This window comes from Mastomys coucha, unplaced genomic scaffold (assembly GCF_008632895.1).
Source record: "Mastomys coucha isolate ucsf_1 unplaced genomic scaffold, UCSF_Mcou_1 pScaffold23, whole genome shotgun sequence".
Classification (NCBI taxonomy): Eukaryota; Metazoa; Chordata; class Mammalia; order Rodentia; family Muridae; genus Mastomys; species Mastomys coucha.
In genome coordinates this window covers 102,266,502-102,282,243 of record NW_022196906.1, presented here as the reverse complement: position 1 = coordinate 102,282,243, position 15,742 = coordinate 102,266,502, and the positions used below count along the sequence as shown (strand labels likewise).

Sequence of the window (15,742 nt, the reverse complement as noted above, 5' to 3'; positions counted from 1 at the left end):
CCCCCCACATTGAAGGGCCTCCCTATGCTTTAGGTCCTGGCCCAGACTCGCCTGGGAAATGGACGGTGGATGACTCCAGAGAATATTCAGGAGATGTACTCTGCGATCAAGGCAGACCCGGATGGTGATGGTGAGCTCACACCTTCCACTGTTCTGTGCTTGTGACCTGTCTCCTCCCAGAAGCACGCCCTGGAAAGTGCGGGTGGGCCCTTCCCCTGCAGCAGGCAGCTTCCATGCCCAGCTTTAAGAGTGCACAGAGATAGGGAGATGAGGATCTAGGTTTCTATGGAACCCAGAGTGAAATTCAGCCGGAGCCTGTGGCTGGAGGGCTATTCCATCCCTTTACTATGATGTCAGGCTCACAGCCTTCACTTTGAGTAGAATCTGGGCCAAAGGATAGAAGAATTACAGCAAAGCCATCCACTCTTCCAGAGGCCCAGAGGGATACCTCTCCTTAGAGGTCTGAGCAGGAATAGGGAAGCCTTCTCTTCTGTGGGGTGGTCAGGAGATCCGCCCCCCCTCCCCCAGGGTAACTGGTATTGTAGCAGGGAGGGCTGGCCAACAGGGTTCCTCCCAGGATGGGACTTGAGGGGACTTCTGGGAACTATCCCTGCTTTCACACTACAGTGTGAAAGCCCTGGGGGAGACTCAGCTCAGGCTGATCTCTCTCCTCACACTCTATAATAGGTTGAAACACACTGCTACAGGGCAGGTGGCAAAGCCTGAGGCCATCTTGGTCATGTGACCCAAATGTCCCATGGAGACCCTGCTCTGGCTGTCTGGGTTTTCGGGACCAAATCAAGGTTTAAACAGAAAACAAACTTCTCTGGGTCTTCCCTCAGGGCCCGATGTGACAGAAACCAGGTTCATCTGACCCGAGTCCAGGTGGGGACACATGGCCCCCCAGTGCCTGAGGCCAGGGGCTGCCGCTACCTTTGGGGTAGGTAGGGAGGTGCTGCCTGCCACTGTGCTCGCTCTGCATTGGCCTGGCAGGGACTGATGAGGGTGCTCTGTGCAGGCGTGCTGAGTCTGCAGGAATTTTCCAACATGGACCTTCGAGACTTCCACAAGTACATGAGGAGCCATAAGGCAGAATCCAACGAGCTGGTGAGGAACAGCCACCACACGTGGCTCCACCAGGGCGAGGGGGCTCATCACGTCATGCGTGCCATCCGCCAGAGGTGAGCACCCGAGATCATTCTTCCTGGGGCAGGGCGGCCACCAGGAAGGGCCAGAGCCAAAGGGATGGAGCTGATGAACCAATTTGGGATTACATTTCAGTTGTAAGAGCAGGAATGGGGAGCCCCGAAGAACAGGCAGCTATTGAACGCACATTAGTCTGGCTGTGGGCAAACAAACTGTCTTAGAAATAAATCAAGCCTGGCATGGTGCCACACGCCTTTAATCCCAGCACTCAGGAGGCAGAGGCAAGTGGATGTCTATGAGTTCAAGGCCAGCCTGGTCTACAGAGCAAGTCCAAGACAGCCAAGGCTACAGAGAGAAACCTTGTCTGGAAAAAAAAAAAGCAATCAATCAAATATTTTTTCTGTTAATTAGGAAAATGCAGACTTATTTCTGATCAGAGAGTCCCTGGCCCTTGAACAGATGGCTTCATAAGCCAGGCCAAGGCCTCATGGCCCCTACCCTGCAATCTGTAGCTAAGGCCTGGACTTGGGAGTGAAACTGTCTCAGAAAACCTGGAAAGATGAGGCAAAGGACATGGCTTGGTTGGTCAAGGGCTTGCCTAGCATGTAAAAAGTGACGTGTGATCACCGCACTGCAGAAAACCAGGTTTTCTATGCTATGCCTATCTCCAATCCCAGCACTTGGGAGGCAGAGGCAGGTGGATTTCTGAGTTCGAGGCCAGCCTGGTCTACAGAGTGAGTTCCAGGACAGCCAAGGCTACACAGAGAAACCCTGTCTCGAAAAAAAAAGAAAGAAAGAAAAGAAAAGAAAAGCAAAAGAAAAAGGAAAAAGAAAAAGAAAAGAGATTGTCCTAGGCTAAAGAGCTCCAGGTCTACATGGGGCTGCATCAGACCCTATCTAAATTATAACAGAACAAAAACAAAAAATGAAAACAGAGGTCTTTAAATGAACGACTTTATTCCAGACAGGAGTCTCACCTCTCTTCCTCCTCTCGAGGATATGGCCTTCTTGTTTTCTCTATTAACTGGATTCTCCGTGTCTGGTAGCCTGAGATAGAAAGAGGTCACCACCACCACAGATTAGATTCTTTGCTCTCTCTCTCTCTCTCCCTCCTTCCCTCCCTCCCTCTCCGTGTGTGTGTGTGTGTGTGTGTGTGTGTGTGTGTGTGTGTGTGTGTGTAGGGTCTCACGTATCCCACACTCACCTCAAACTTGCTATATCTGCTTCCACCTCCGAGTCCCAAGCACTGGAGTTACAAGCACACACCGCATCAGTTTCTGGCTTGCTATGATTGAATCTAAGACCTTGTACATGTTAGGCAAGCCCACTACATATTACAGAATTAAATGACAGCCTTCCTGTTCTTAGAAATCAAGTCCAGCATGGCTCGTGGGACTTCCAGGGGAGGTGGGCAGGGGTAAAGCTTGTGGCTGGCCCAGGATCCACCTCGGCCAGCTCCTTCAGGCGGTCATCCTGCTGAATGCCTGCTGCCTACCAGGGTGCTGCGCCTCACTCGCCTCTCTCCGGAGATTGTGGAGCTCAGTGAGCCACTCCAGGTTGTACGGTACGGTGAGGGAGGTCACTACCACGCCCATGTGGACAGCGGACCTGTGTACCCAGAGACCATCTGCTCCCATACCAAGCTGGTAGCCAATGAATCTGTACCCTTCGAGACCTCCTGTCGGCAAGTACCTCCCATTGGGGGATGGCTTCAGTTCCCAGACTGGGTACCTTGAGGATAGGTCTAACCTGGCATGGGACCAAGAATACACTGGGCCACCCTGGTCAGCCATACCCTACCTTTCCCCAAAGTCTCTCCTTCACTCTTTATGGAGTAACTGGAAAGTGGTGGCTCCTGGCCACTGTATCTATTCAAATGAAAACAGACCTAGATATTCACAGATACTGGAACTTGCCCCTGTAAGCACTGGTCTTAACTCCATAGCTGGAGGTCTCTTTCTGCCTCAGTTTCTACAGTTGTGCCCTCCTGCCTGCACAAAGTTAAGTTTTCTTGTGGCTCTCTGGTTCAGTCCTTCCAGTTGCAAGGGGACTTTACATGATAGTCCAGCTTCTACCAGCTTACTTTTCCCAGTCAGATCTTTGGTTTAAGGTCCCAAACTTACCTAAGCCCACCTGCTGGAGACATCTCAGCTATCCTAGCCTGACCCTGTGGGCCCTTGGGTGTCCTGCCCGCAAGTGGGACTGTCCACAGTTGGGGATCCGCTCAGCAGCCCCCCTGCCTTACAGCTACATGACAGTGCTGTTTTATTTGAACAATGTCACCGGTGGGGGCGAGACCGTCTTCCCTGTGGCGGACAACAGGACCTATGATGAAATGGTAAGGGCCAGTGGGCTCTTCTATTACTCTTGGGCTGGTAGGGCCTTGGGCAAGTGTGGACACACCCTTCCAGACCTGGGAGGAGGGCACTTCTGTCTGTTTTCCCTCCAACCATCCTTGGCTGCTCGGTCAGGCCACACACAGTAGGACCTTGTTGCCCACAGAGTCTGATTCAGGATGACGTTGATCTCCGAGACACTCGAAGGCACTGTGACAAGGGCAACCTTCGTGTCAAGCCCCAGCAAGGAACTGCGGTCTTTTGGTACAACTACCTTCCTGATGGGCAAGGTGAGGGCTTACTCAGTGGCCAGGCCTTGGGCTTCTCTAAGGGAACTCATCTCTCCCTTAAGCTACCCTGGAGGGACTGTTTCTGTCTGCCATAACCAGTGATTTCAAAGCACAGTAGCACCAGCTAGCACAGTATCTTGGGTTATCTCCGCCCATCTTCCTTATGCACCACCAGCCTTCCTGCTGTCTGGGGCAGGGGAACTTCTCTCCACAACCCAGGCTGGAAAGAGCTACGGCCAGGCTCAGGAGCAAGGAAGCTTTGTTTTAGAGGGCCAGTATGTCGACTATGCCTTAGTGGGTGAGATGCCAAGTCCTTCCACGGGGATTAGATGTGTGCACAGCTTAGGCTGGGCCAATCTAGGGTTTTCCCCTCCCTAACTTGTCCTTTGTTCATGTCACCTTCTTACCCCAGGATGGGTGGGTGAAGTGGACGACTACTCATTGCACGGGGGCTGCCTGGTCACCCGCGGCACCAAATGGATCGCTAACAACTGGATCAATGTGGACCCTAGCCGGGCACGGCAAGCCTTGTTCCAGCAGGAGATGGCTCGTCTGGCTCGGGAAGGTGGCACTGACTCGCAGCCCGAATGGGCCTTGGACCGGGCCTACAGTGATGCCCGTGTGGAGCTCTGATGCAAGGCTCTGATGCTAGTCACCCGCTGCCCAACGTCAAAGGCCCTGCAGGTCCTCTGTTCTGCAGCATACTGAAGTTCTGTCCGACCTCTTGCCCTGCCCCTCCCTGCCTGCAGCCGTGATCAAAGGCGCAGTTCCTACATTCACGTTATTTATTGGTGTACAGCCTCCATGCTGCTCCGTTAAATAAAACTACAGGGCTTCCAGCCAGGGGCCGGCGAGCTAAGCGCCCGCTTGGGGGAGGGGAGGCCCACCGCCCCTCCCCGCTAGTCTCCTGTTGGGGGGAGGAGGGTGACTCTCTGATCGGGCCAATCAGGAGCGGGATCGCGTCGGGGACAGGGTCGTCATTGGACGTCCGCAGCCCAACGCCAGGGCTCTGCTACCTGTAGCTAAGGGCTCTGGAGCTCTGCAGCACGGCTCTCCAGACGGCTGGCTCTCGCGAGAAGGCAGCTCTCTTCTTCTCCGTGGCAGCCACAGCAGCTTAAGGAACGTCATGGACCTTTTCGCGGACTATGTCTGGCCGCGGGCGACCTCCGAGCTCATACTCCTCCCGGTTACGGGTCTGGAGTGCGTTGGGGACAGGCTGCTGGCGGGTGAGGCTTGGTCGGCTCTGGTTGTGCAAGCGGGCGAAGAACTAGCCTTTCCCCGGGTGGTCGTGCCGGACAAAGGGATGCCCTAGGGAGGAGGACGAGCAGCGGGCTGGGTGGGTTGGGGGTGGGAGAATAAGGTAGGTTCGGAGGTGGCGGGAAACACAGGCCAGCGGGAGGAGGGCGGGGCTCGAGAGACAAAAGTCTGTCGTAGCAGTGGCAGCTCTTCATAAATTGCAGCCAGCGTAGAAAGGGTGGACAGACAGAGACGCGGAAGGTGTGGGGGACGCAGTCGTTCCATGTTGGGGGAGGGACGTTGCACCCGTAGGTGAACGCAGATGATCAAAGCCCCTGGGGAGGAAGAAAAAAAAAGGACAGCCTCAGGGGGCGTGGCAGGAGTGTGGCTTCTGGGGAGGGTGAAGCTCCGCCCCCGAAGACGAGGGGGCCAAAAAATGGCTTTCTGAGCAGAGCAGTATCCAGAGAGACTGGGGCTGAGGTTCCTCTTGAGACGGTTGGGGTTCTGAGCCAACTGGGTTAGTAATCACATGCCTCAGTGTCTGGTTGTAAAGGTCTGAGATGGAGCTGGGGTGCCAAGCGTCCTGGCAGCAGCAAAGCCTGATAAGAAGCCATCCATTGGTGATGGTGGTGTTGGGTTTTACAGGGGCGCTTGGCACTGACAACTAGGCCTTGGGTCAGCCATTATTAGCCCCAGCAGGGTTGTGTGTTTGTCTTGTGGTGAGGTTATACTCTAGAGTTGATAAGGGTGTGTGTGTGTGTGTGTGTGTGTGTGAGTGAGTGCGTGTGTGAGTGAGTGAGTGCGTGTGTGAGTGAGTGAGTGCGTGTGTGAGTGAGTGAGTGCGTGTGTGAGTGAGTGAGTGCATGCGCGTGCAAATATTGGGTTGCTCCAGTGAGCTAAGCTCTGGAGGTGGGACCAGCAAACTTCAGGAAATGAGATCTGTAGAATTTGAAGAAAGAGATATTAAGAGAGGAGTACTGTTGAGCTCTCTGGGTTTTGGTGGCGGGAGGGGAAGGGCTAGGGATGGCAGAGGCTGGTAATGAGGAACACTGACAAGTCTGGGGAGGATGAGATCATGGGAAACGGCAGCACGGTGACCAAAAAGGAGCTGAGAGTCCCATTCTGGTAAACGTCTGTGTTGATCTAGGTCTGTAGGTTCTATACACATGTATGGGGTGTAAGAGATTCCCCAGGAAGTATGTGAATTTGTATAGAGGGAGGCCCTGGACAAGCCCCTCTGAGCACAAGTTAGGAATGTGCCTAGCCGAGAGACATTGGCTTTCTTTCTGCTGTGTTAAATGCTGTCTAGGTTCTTTATAACTGCACCTCATCTCTCCTTCCAAGGGTTGTTGCTTCTAATCTCAAATCTCATACAAGGGATGATCTCACAGCTGTCCAGGGGTGGGGCCAGAATGCAGGCCTCACTCCTGCCTGCAAAGTGTGGGCTGCTTCTGCAAGCCCTCCCCTCCCTGGCCCCTATCGCCTCTGTCTTGGCACAGGGGTTAGACTAACGAGGGATGCTGATAGTAGGCTAAAGGGTGGAAAGGTTGACACAGCCTTCTCCCTAAGGGAGGGAGAATCAGGCAGATGCATGTAGAGGCAGATGAAGCTGAGAATTTGGATTAGAGCAGATGAAGGGTTTCCCATCTGAAGTGCAAGAATGATGTGCACCAGAGGAAATCCTAGTGACTGTCTGTTAAGGGTGGTGGATAGCCAGCCGTGACAGCACACTGCTGCAGTCCCAGCAGATGCGAGGCGGAGGCAAGAGGATCTTGAATTCAAGGCCTACCTGGGTTCTCTGAGAGAACCTTAGCCACAAAAACAAGTGACTGAGAGGAGCGTGCATCTGTAATAGAGGTCCAGAGGAAGCTGAGGCACGGGCTTGGTAGGATTCTGTGTCCTGGTATATTTTGAATCTATATGCTGAAGAGTAGCTGACTCATCTCATGTGTCCTAAGGTTAGGTGCGAAGTCCTGATGTAGCTCTTTACCTCTGTCTAGGTGAGGGGCCTGATTTACTGGTGTACAACTTGGACCTTGGTGGGCACCTCCGAATGGTGAAGAGAGTCCAGAACCTTCTTGGTCACTATCTCATCCATGGGTTCCGAGTGCGACCAGAGCCCAAAGGAGACCTGGACTCTGAGGCCATGATAGCTGTGTTTGGGAGCAAGGGACTCAGAGTGGTGAAAATAAGCTGGGGTCAAAGCCACCTTCGAGAGCTCTGGCGCTCTGGCCTGTGGAACATGTCCGACTGGATCTGGGATGTACGCTGGCTTGAGGGTAACGTAGCCGTGGCCTTGGGCCACAACTCAGTGGTGCTGTATGACCCAGTGATAGGGTGCATGCTGCAGGATGTCCCCTGCACAGACAGGTGCACCCTCTCTTCAGCCTGCCTGATTGGAGACACCTGGAAGGAACTGACCATAGTGGCAGGAGCGGTTTCCAACGAGCTCCTGGTCTGGTATCCAGCAACAGCTTTGACAGACAGCAAACCTGTGGCGCCTGACCGCCGGGTTAGTGGACACGTGGGTGTCATCTTTAGCATGTCATACCTGGAAAGCAAGGGCCTGCTGGCCACCGCTTCAGAAGATCGAAGTGTTCGCATCTGGAAGGTGGGGGACATCCGGGTGCCTGGGGGTCGGGTTCAGAATATTGGTCACTGCTTTGGGCACAGTGCCCGTGTGTGGCAGGTGAAGCTCTTAGAGAATTATCTTATCAGTGCAGGAGAGGACTGTGTCTGCTTGGTGTGGAGCCATGAAGGTGAAATCCTTCAGGCCTTTCGGGGCCACCGGGGCCGAGGGATCCGGGCCATAGCTACTCACGAGGGGCAGTCCTGGGTGGTCACTGGGGGAGATGACTCAGGCATTCGGCTCTGGCACCTGGTAGGCCGAGGGTACCCAGGCTTGGGCGTCTCCTCTCTGTGCTTCAAATCTCCTAGCCGGCCAGGTGCCCTCAAGGCTGTGACTCTGGCTGGTTCTTGGCGAGTCCTGGCAGTGACTGATGTGGGGGCCCTGTACCTCTACGACCTTGAGGTCAAGTGCTGGGAGCAGCTGTTGGAGGACAATCGCTTTCAGTCCTACTGCCTGCTGGAGGCAGCCCCCGGTCCTGAAGGCTTTGGACTCTGTGCGTTGGCCAATGGGGAAGGTCTTGTCAAGGTTGTTCCCATCAACACCCCCACTGCTGCTGTTGAGCAGAAACTGTTCCAGGGGAAGGTACACAGCCTGAGTTGGGCCCTTCGTGGGTATGAGGAGCTTCTTTTGTTAGCATCAGGCCCTGGTGGGGTGGTAGCTTGCATGGAGATCTCAGCTGCCCCCACTGGCAAGGCTATCTTTGTCAAGGAACGTTGCCGGTACCTCCTTCCCTCAAGCAAGCAACGATGGCACACGTGTAGCGCTTTCCTACCCCCGGGGGACTTCCTCGTCTGTGGGGACCGCCGTGGCTCTGTGATGCTATTCCCTGTCAGACCATGTCTATTCAAAAAACCCGGAGGCAAGGCTATTACCGCAGCGGAGGCCCCGGGAACAGGTAGTGGCAGCGGTGGGTCTGAGAGTGTTCCAACAGGAATAGGTCCAGTCTCTACACTCCATTCTCTGCATGGGAAGCAGGGTGTGACCTCAGTTACCTGCCACGGTGGCTATGTATACACCACAGGGCGTGACAGCTCCTACTTCCAGCTCTTTGTACACTGTGGCCACCTCCAGCCAGTCCTAAGGCAGAAAGCCTGTCGAGGCATGAACTGGGTAGCTGGGCTTCGGATGGTGCCTGACGGAAGTGTGATCATCTTGGGTTTCCATGCCAATGAATTTGTAGTCTGGAGCCCCCGGTCCCACGAGAAGCTGCATATCGTCAATTGTGGAGGAGGGCACCGCTCCTGGGCATTTTCTGATACGGAGGCAGCCATGGCCTTTGCCTACCTTAAGGATGGTGAGGTCATGCTCTATCGGGCCCTAGGTGGCTGCATTCGGCCAAATGTGATTCTCCGGGAGGGTCTGCATGGCCGCGAAATCACATGTGTAAAGCGTGTGGGCACCGTGACCCTGGGCCCTGAATTTGAGGTACCCAGCTTGGAGCATCCTGACTCCCTGGAGCCCGGCAGTGAGGGGCCTGGTGTGATTGATATTGTGATAACAGGCAGTGAAGACACCACTGTCTGTGTCCTGGCCCTTCCCACCACCACTGGCTCGGCCCACGCCCTCACTGCCGTCTGTAACCACATCTCCTCCATTCGAGCCCTGGCAGTGTGGGCTGTTGGCACCCCAGGTGGCCCAGAGGATACTCGGCCAGGGCTCACTGCTCAGGTAGTATCTGCTGGGGGTCGAGCTGAGATGCACTGCTTCAGCATCATGGTCACGCCTGACGCCAGCACCCCCAGCCGCCTCGCCTGCCACGTCATGCACCTTTCATCCCACCGGCTAGATGAGTACTGGGACCGGCAGCGGAACAAGCACAAGATGATCAAGGTGGACCCTGAGACCAGGTACTGCGGCTTCCCTGTCATGGGTGTGTGGCGTGGGATCTGGGATCGTTGTAGGGAAGCTCGAGTCCTGTCTGCTGACTGCGGGCTCCACCTGATGGCTGTGTTCTCCCTGCAGGTACATGTCTCTTGCTATTTGTGAGCTTGATTCCGACAGGCCTGGCCTTGGCCCCGGCCCCCTTGTGGCTGCAGCCTGCAGTGACGGAGCTGTGAGGTGAGTACTTAGGGCAGAGGATGAGGACACCAAGGGTGTGAGCTCTCTCGGATGGGTTCTGAGATGCACCACCCCTCCTCCTCGCCCCCAGGCTCTTTCTCCTGCAGGACTCTGGACGAATTCTGCACCTCCTTGCTGAGACTTTCCACCATAAGCGGTGTGTCCTCAAAGTCCACTCCTTCACACACGAGGCACCTAACCAGCGTCGGTGAGAGGCAGCCCACCGTGGAGGGGGTTAGGGCTCCTGTTGTCTTTCCATCACTTTTACTCATCTGGCTGCCCTCTCCCGGCTCCCAGGAGGCTGATCCTGTGCAGCGCAGCTACAGACGGCAGCCTCGCCTTCTGGGATCTCACCACCGCAATGGACCGAGGCTCCACTACGCTGGAGCTCCCAGCACACCCTGGGCTTCCCTACCGTAAGTACCATGACAGCCCTCATTGCCTCCCACACAAGATGAAAGCAGGAGCCTAACAGCCACCCTCTTCCTCCAGAGATGGGCACCCCCTCCATGACCGTGCAGGCCCACAGCTGTGGTGTCAATAGCCTGCACACACTGCCTACACCTGAGGGCAACCATCTTGTGGCCAGTGGCAGTGAGGATGGGTCCCTGCATGTCTTCACGCTTGCTGTGAAGATGCCAGAGCCGGAAGAGGCTGACGGGGAGGCTGAGTTGGTGCCCGAGTTATGTGTCCTAGAGGAGTATTCTGTCCCCTGTGCACATGCTGCCCATGTGACAGGCATCAAGATCCTAAGTCCCAAGCTTATGGTCTCAGCCTCCATAGACCAGCGGCTGACCTTCTGGCGTCTGGGACAGGGTGAGCCCACCTTCATGAATAGCACTGTGTACCATGTGCCAGATGTGGCTGACATGGACTGCTGGCCTGTGAGCCCTGAGTTTGGTCACCGCTGTGCTCTGGCAGGTCAGGGACTTGAGGTTTACAACTGGTATGACTGAGTCATCCCAGTGGTTGGAGAATTGAGCATGGGGCCTGACTACAGACAGTAGAGCAGGGATCAGCTGTCTGTGTCATGCTCGGTGTGCTTTGAGGAGGTGAGGCAAGACCATAGGTTCTTGGAAGTATTCCAGTAGGGTGTTGCATAGGTGGACCAAGAACACACCTCACTCTCCACAATAGGATGAAACTGTATTTATTTTGACTTTAAGTGTCCAACATCTGTGAGGTTCTGTTTTTTTCCCAGTTGATGTTTTATATAAACATTCCCAGTTATGCTGGGCCCTTAGATGTGGCTCAGTGGAGGGAGGCCCAGCATAGCCAAGCCTGTGTGGAACACTTCACGTACTGCCCTCAAAAGCTGTAGGCGAGCAAACATCTGACCAAAGAGGTGTGGCCGAGGTTCCTGAAAGAAAAGCAACCAGGCGCATCCTCGTTCCCCGTGCCCTCACCCTTGTCCACATTTCCCAGGCGCATCCTCGTTCCCCGTGCGTGCCCTCACCCCTGTCCACATTTCCCAGGTGCATCCTAGTTCCCCATGCCCTGCCCTCACCCCTGTCCACATTTCCCACAGAAACCCCTTGCTTTATGCTCACCCCTAGAATGTGTACTCGGTTATAGTATGAGCTGAAGTCCATGCTGAGCTGCACTAGGAACCTGCACACCTAGAGACATTGAATCGTTGAGCTGTTGTCTTGTCTTGTGTCACAACCCAGAATAAAGAATAGTGTGTGTAGTGTCTTCTGTGCCTTACCATCTCCGTGCGAGCAAGGATGTGGAGCCCTGGGGTGCTGGCCAGGCTCACGGTCTGGCTCAGCAGGTCCAGGAAGGGAAGGACACTGTTGAAAAGCAGCAGCCACTCACCCTGCAGGAGACAATAGTGCTGGGAAGACAAGCCCAAGCCTTCTGCTTGTGGCTGTTTATCAGGACGAACACTCACCTCGTCATGGAGTAATGAGAAATCCAGACTGCTCACAAGCGGAAAAGTGGGGTACAGACCTTGGTCCACTCCATGTTTGTAACCCTCGAAGAGTGTGGCAAGGCGGGCACAGTTATACATGACGAAAGTCCCACTCTTTGTACCCTTTGTGGAGATGGTGCTGTGGGCTAGTAGGAGCTGGGGAATGGGAATATAGCTGCAGAGGGCAGTGGCTCTGTGCTCTGCATCCTCAGTCCTAGGGCTGGGAGGTACCCAGGCTTACCTGGCTCTGTGGAGCTGTGCTTAGCATCTCAAATTTGATGGTGGCCACAGAGAGGATATCGAAGGTCTCAGTCCAGGCAGGGTCTAGGGTGAGAGTCACAGGGTTAGCCAGTGCCTGAAGACAAAGTTCACAGGGTTGAGGTATGCATGACCTGCTTCTGCTTCAGGGCACAAGCAGGGTATACCTTGTGCCAGGTCTCCTCCATGCTTCAGAGCTGAGGCCTTACACACCTGAGCATGTCTGAGCCTAGAAAAGAAAGCCAGCAAGCAAGGTCTCAGTGAAAGGTGTCCCTACATCTCCACTATTCGTGGCTGTGGATGGCATCCCTTCCAAACTCACCTGTAGTACTCAGGGGCAGTCACCTGGGTGCCAGGCACACCAGCTACTTTCACTGGGCCACACACCAGGTGCTTCTGTGAAAGATTGGAAGGGATCAGCCCAGTTGACACTACCCGCCCGCCTCCAAGGAACTGCACCAGTTGCTTTCCTACCTTGTTTATTTCCCAATCTGTAACCACCAGCCTTACTTAGTACCTCCATAAGACACCGTCACACTTTTTCTTAAGTCTCCAGAGCCACACGGGCCACTAAGGTCACACCAGTTTCTAAACCCATGGTCTTACAGGCCTGCCGAGGTTGGGGGTGGTTTGGTTTACCTTCAGTAACCAACCTGCTTGTGAGGAGCCTGGTCATCCAACTTCTGCCAGAGCAGATCCAGCTTTTGTTGCTGGAATGCCTCCTCACAGCTCACCACATGTATAACCATGAAGTCATCCGCATTTGCATCTGGACCCCCGACCTGAGTAGAGATGGGTCATTTACTACAAAGATGCAGGAAACCAGTTTGGGCAGAGGTCAAGACAGCCACTCACCGGGCCTGGGTGGCCACCCTCTGGCCAATGGCGCACGGCCTCCTGCAGCTCAGACAGCACAGAGAGCAGATCTTCAGTCACTACAGAAAACAGAGGTGTTGAAGTGCTTGGCAGTGCAGAGACTACCCCACCCGTGTTCTGGCTTTTGTCCTACCCAAACAGTGGTCTATGCTGGGGTCATAGCCAGCCGCATGTCTCTGTTCTACCAGTTCCTTCAGACACAGTCGGCCTAGGACGCCAGGGGGCAGTGTCTCTTCCTTAGAACTATTAAGGTTTGCAAGAACACAGGTCCTCAGTGTTTCGGTCGAGGTGCTCTTCGAGGCAGTGGGCCATTCCACCCGAAGTTTCTGGAGGAAAGTTGACATGTGAGGGTCCCGAACCGGGGGCACTGGGGACACACGTACCCTGCAAAGCAAGGGAGGCTGTCTCAGCCTGCGAACCAGGTTTAGATAATCATGATTCTCATCTTTTCTGTCCCCAAATGTCTTTTGCCATGATAGCTTCGAACACGTACTTACCCATGAGCACGCAGCACCCGTAGTAGGTGATCGGCCACGAGCACGGCACGCAGCTGGCTCAATCGGAGCGTACCCGGATCACTGCGCAGTGCTGGGCAACACAGGACAACTCGCGGGCCGGGTGAGGCAGGCTTGGCGGGAGTAGCATAGGCGGCCAGGGCACCGAGTACATGTTCGAAGACGGCGGGCCTCTGTAGTTGGAGCGATAAACCTGCGGGTGTCGGCGCGCAGCGCAGTACCGGGGCCACTCCGGGACCCTGCAGGCAGGAGACCGCACGGAACACGCACTCTGGCACCTGAAGGCAGACGTGTGTGTGAGTGGACCGTAGTTCCGTGTATCCGGCTAGACGTGCCCGACCGGCGCGCACCCACCTGCCCGTCCCTGAAGCGCGCCTGTAGCGCGCTTCGCGGTGCCAAGAAGTCTCGGACACGGAGGTGCCGAGCATGCGTTTCCTTAAACCACACTGGGCTACCAGGCCCTACAGCTGCATTAAGGGCCTCCAGTGTCTCCCCAACCCCAAGGCGCCCGGTCGCCATGGCGACCGGAAGAGTAAGTGGAACAGGAAGTAAGTTAGCCGTGGAGCTTCCGGGAGGCCGCCCGGCGGGGGCGGGGATCCGGCGGTGGACTCTCCTGAGTGGACCAGAGCGCTCGAGCATACATTCTACCCACGCCTCCAGCTCTCGCTCCCGATGGCCTTTCCTGTATTCATGAGCCCTAGCCCCTAAATCTGAGGGTCTATTTTTCCTTTTTTTAATCGCCATCCCGAATTATTAATTTGATAACAGATCTTTGTTAACCAGGCAAGACACTTTGCTACTCAAGTTTCACATCTTTGTGCTTATGGCTTTTTTTTAAAGGTCAGACGCACGAGACAAAATGCCAAAGGAATAAGGCTAACACTCTGTTTCTCAAGATAGGGTTTCACTGTGTCCTGGAACTCACTTTGTAGACCAGAAAGGCCTTGAACTCACAGAGATCCACGTGTCTCTGCCTCCTGAGTACTGGGATTAAAGGCGTGTGCCACCACCACTCCTGTCTTCCATTAAAGACCCTTTACCGCCTAAAAAGTAATGAAACAAAGCAAAATTCGAGTTCGTTCTGATTATTGGCATGCCTTTCCTTGGCTGCGGTATGGGATGTCTTTATTCTCAGTAAAAACCCAATCTGACAGAATTGCCCATCTTGATACGGAGGGATCAGAGTCATCGTAACTTCCAGAATTACCAGCCTTTAATGTTTTTCCTTTAAACTGGTGTTACCGGCACCTTTGCTTCTTTAGGCAACTGGCCAGCTTAAGGCAAATGTGATCATGAGAAGACCCAAATAGGCAGAGATCTCAGGTAGAGAGCATGCGGCAGGAGAGCTTCTCTCTGTCCAAACGCTTTCATTTCAAAGTAACGTAAAAACTCCACTTCCCCCGGTAATGAATGAATCCGACTGGTGAACTTTGCTCTGGAGAGGGGTGAAATCTAGAGATGGGTAAAATTCGGGAAGGCCAGGGCTCTGAGGCCCTGTTTGGGGGGTGCCGAAAGAGCACTGGGCGGACACGACATTCCCGATGGCTTCTTGGGTGCCCACTCAACGGGAGTGATCGTGTCATTCCAAAGCACTTTCCATGCTGTGGGTCCAGCTGCTCGAAGGGCCAGGACCCACCAGCAAGTTGGGGATTTAGCGACTCTCCCTCCATGAAGACGGTTGGGGTGGTTTTTCCCCAGGAAGTGAAGAGCTATCTTTAGCGAGCTGCGGGCTGGGCGGCCCTGTGGGACTCACCGCCATCGCGGCCCTACAGAGAGGACCCAGGACCTCCCTCGTCAGAGTTCTCCAGGGATTCCAGGGAGGGCTATCAGCCCGAGCTCTTTTCATCGTCTATGCCTGACACCGTCGGTTTGGGGGTGCACCTGAGAGATGGAGATCGGAATGGCCCAGTAGTGTTTCTGAGGATGGAGACCACATTATCTGGGCCAGGGCGCTGCTCAGGCAGGAGAGCAGGGAACGAAATCCAAGTGCAGCTGGAATGCTCTGGAGACAACAGCTGCTTTTGGGATTCCGTTGCCCGCTATCCAGCCATTGGAGGAGGGCTCTTGCTCCCAGGTCACTCGCCCAGAGGGCCAAGCCGGAACCCGCCCATCCCTTCCCAGCAGGCTGAGTAGGAAGGAGTAGGTGTTTTAAACCAGTCTAGTGAGAATGAGACGCTCACCTGGGCCCCAGAACAATAGAAGGTGGGGGCATCCCCCGGGACGAGGTCCTGATCCGGATTAGATCAGAAGGGCAGGATTAGCCCTGGGAGTTCGAAGCAGGAGGGAGCCACTTGTACCGGGCAGGCTTCGGAATCCGTCCAGAGGGAAGCGATCCCGTGGGACCCGAGAGGGAATAAACCCATGTGTCCACTTCTGGGACACCCCAAAGCTTAGGAGCTTTTGTCCGGTGACGCTGCCAGCTCACGAAGTGCCAGGGGCCAAACTGTCCCACACAGCAGCGGCAGGACAGCCTCCCCGCAAAC

At 54.9% G+C, this 15,742-nt stretch overlaps 3 protein-coding genes across 6 annotated transcripts in view; 2 read left to right on the top strand and 1 right to left on the bottom strand.

Annotated features, from left to right (window-relative positions):
• Nucleotides 1–4,618, top strand: part of P4htm (prolyl 4-hydroxylase, transmembrane) — an 18,322-nt gene extending 13,704 nt beyond the window's left edge. For 2 of the 3 annotated variants that reach the window (XM_031345013.1, XM_031345012.1), the window contains 6 exons: nt 34–130; nt 1,019–1,181; nt 2,645–2,830; nt 3,394–3,484; nt 3,649–3,772; nt 4,185–4,618. In XM_031345013.1, coding sequence (XP_031200873.1) covers nt 34–130; nt 1,019–1,181; nt 2,645–2,830; nt 3,394–3,484; nt 3,649–3,772; nt 4,185–4,405 — 882 coding nt within the window. In that variant the 3' untranslated portion in view covers nt 4,406–4,618. Of the gene's footprint in view, nt 1–33; nt 131–842; nt 941–1,018; nt 1,182–2,644; nt 2,831–3,393; nt 3,485–3,648; nt 3,773–4,184 lie in introns of all 3 variants that reach the window. The other variant, XR_004111742.1, reaches the window with a different exon arrangement.
• Nucleotides 4,619–4,780: 162 nt separating this feature from the next.
• Nucleotides 4,781–11,089, top strand: Wdr6 (WD repeat domain 6). Its single transcript, XM_031344994.1, has 6 exons — nt 4,781–4,998; nt 7,009–9,484; nt 9,600–9,695; nt 9,787–9,903; nt 9,993–10,111; nt 10,188–11,089. The coding sequence occupies exons 1-6, from the start codon at nt 4,899–4,901 to the stop codon at nt 10,649–10,651; spliced, it is 3,372 nt and encodes a 1,123-aa protein (XP_031200854.1). The 5' UTR covers nt 4,781–4,898; the 3' UTR covers nt 10,652–11,089.
• Dalrd3 (DALR anticodon binding domain containing 3) lies at nt 10,830–13,816 on the bottom strand. 2 transcript variants are annotated; one of them, XM_031345011.1, is made up of 12 exons: nt 13,614–13,814; nt 13,242–13,537; nt 12,878–13,128; nt 12,724–12,803; nt 12,522–12,650; nt 12,191–12,264; nt 12,036–12,097; nt 11,852–11,934; nt 11,590–11,766; nt 11,404–11,514; nt 11,246–11,314; nt 10,830–11,055 (listed from the first exon to the last, which is right to left on the bottom strand). In XM_031345011.1, the coding sequence occupies exons 1-12, from the start codon at nt 13,776–13,778 to the stop codon at nt 10,936–10,938; spliced, it is 1,617 nt and encodes a 538-aa protein (XP_031200871.1). In that variant the 5' UTR covers nt 13,779–13,814; the 3' UTR covers nt 10,830–10,935. The 2 variants fall into 2 exon arrangements, with proteins under 2 accessions (XP_031200871.1, XP_031200870.1); XM_031345010.1 differs by having other exon boundaries at nt 10,897–11,314; nt 13,614–13,816.
• Between the last annotated feature and the right edge of the window lie 1,926 nt (nt 13,817–15,742).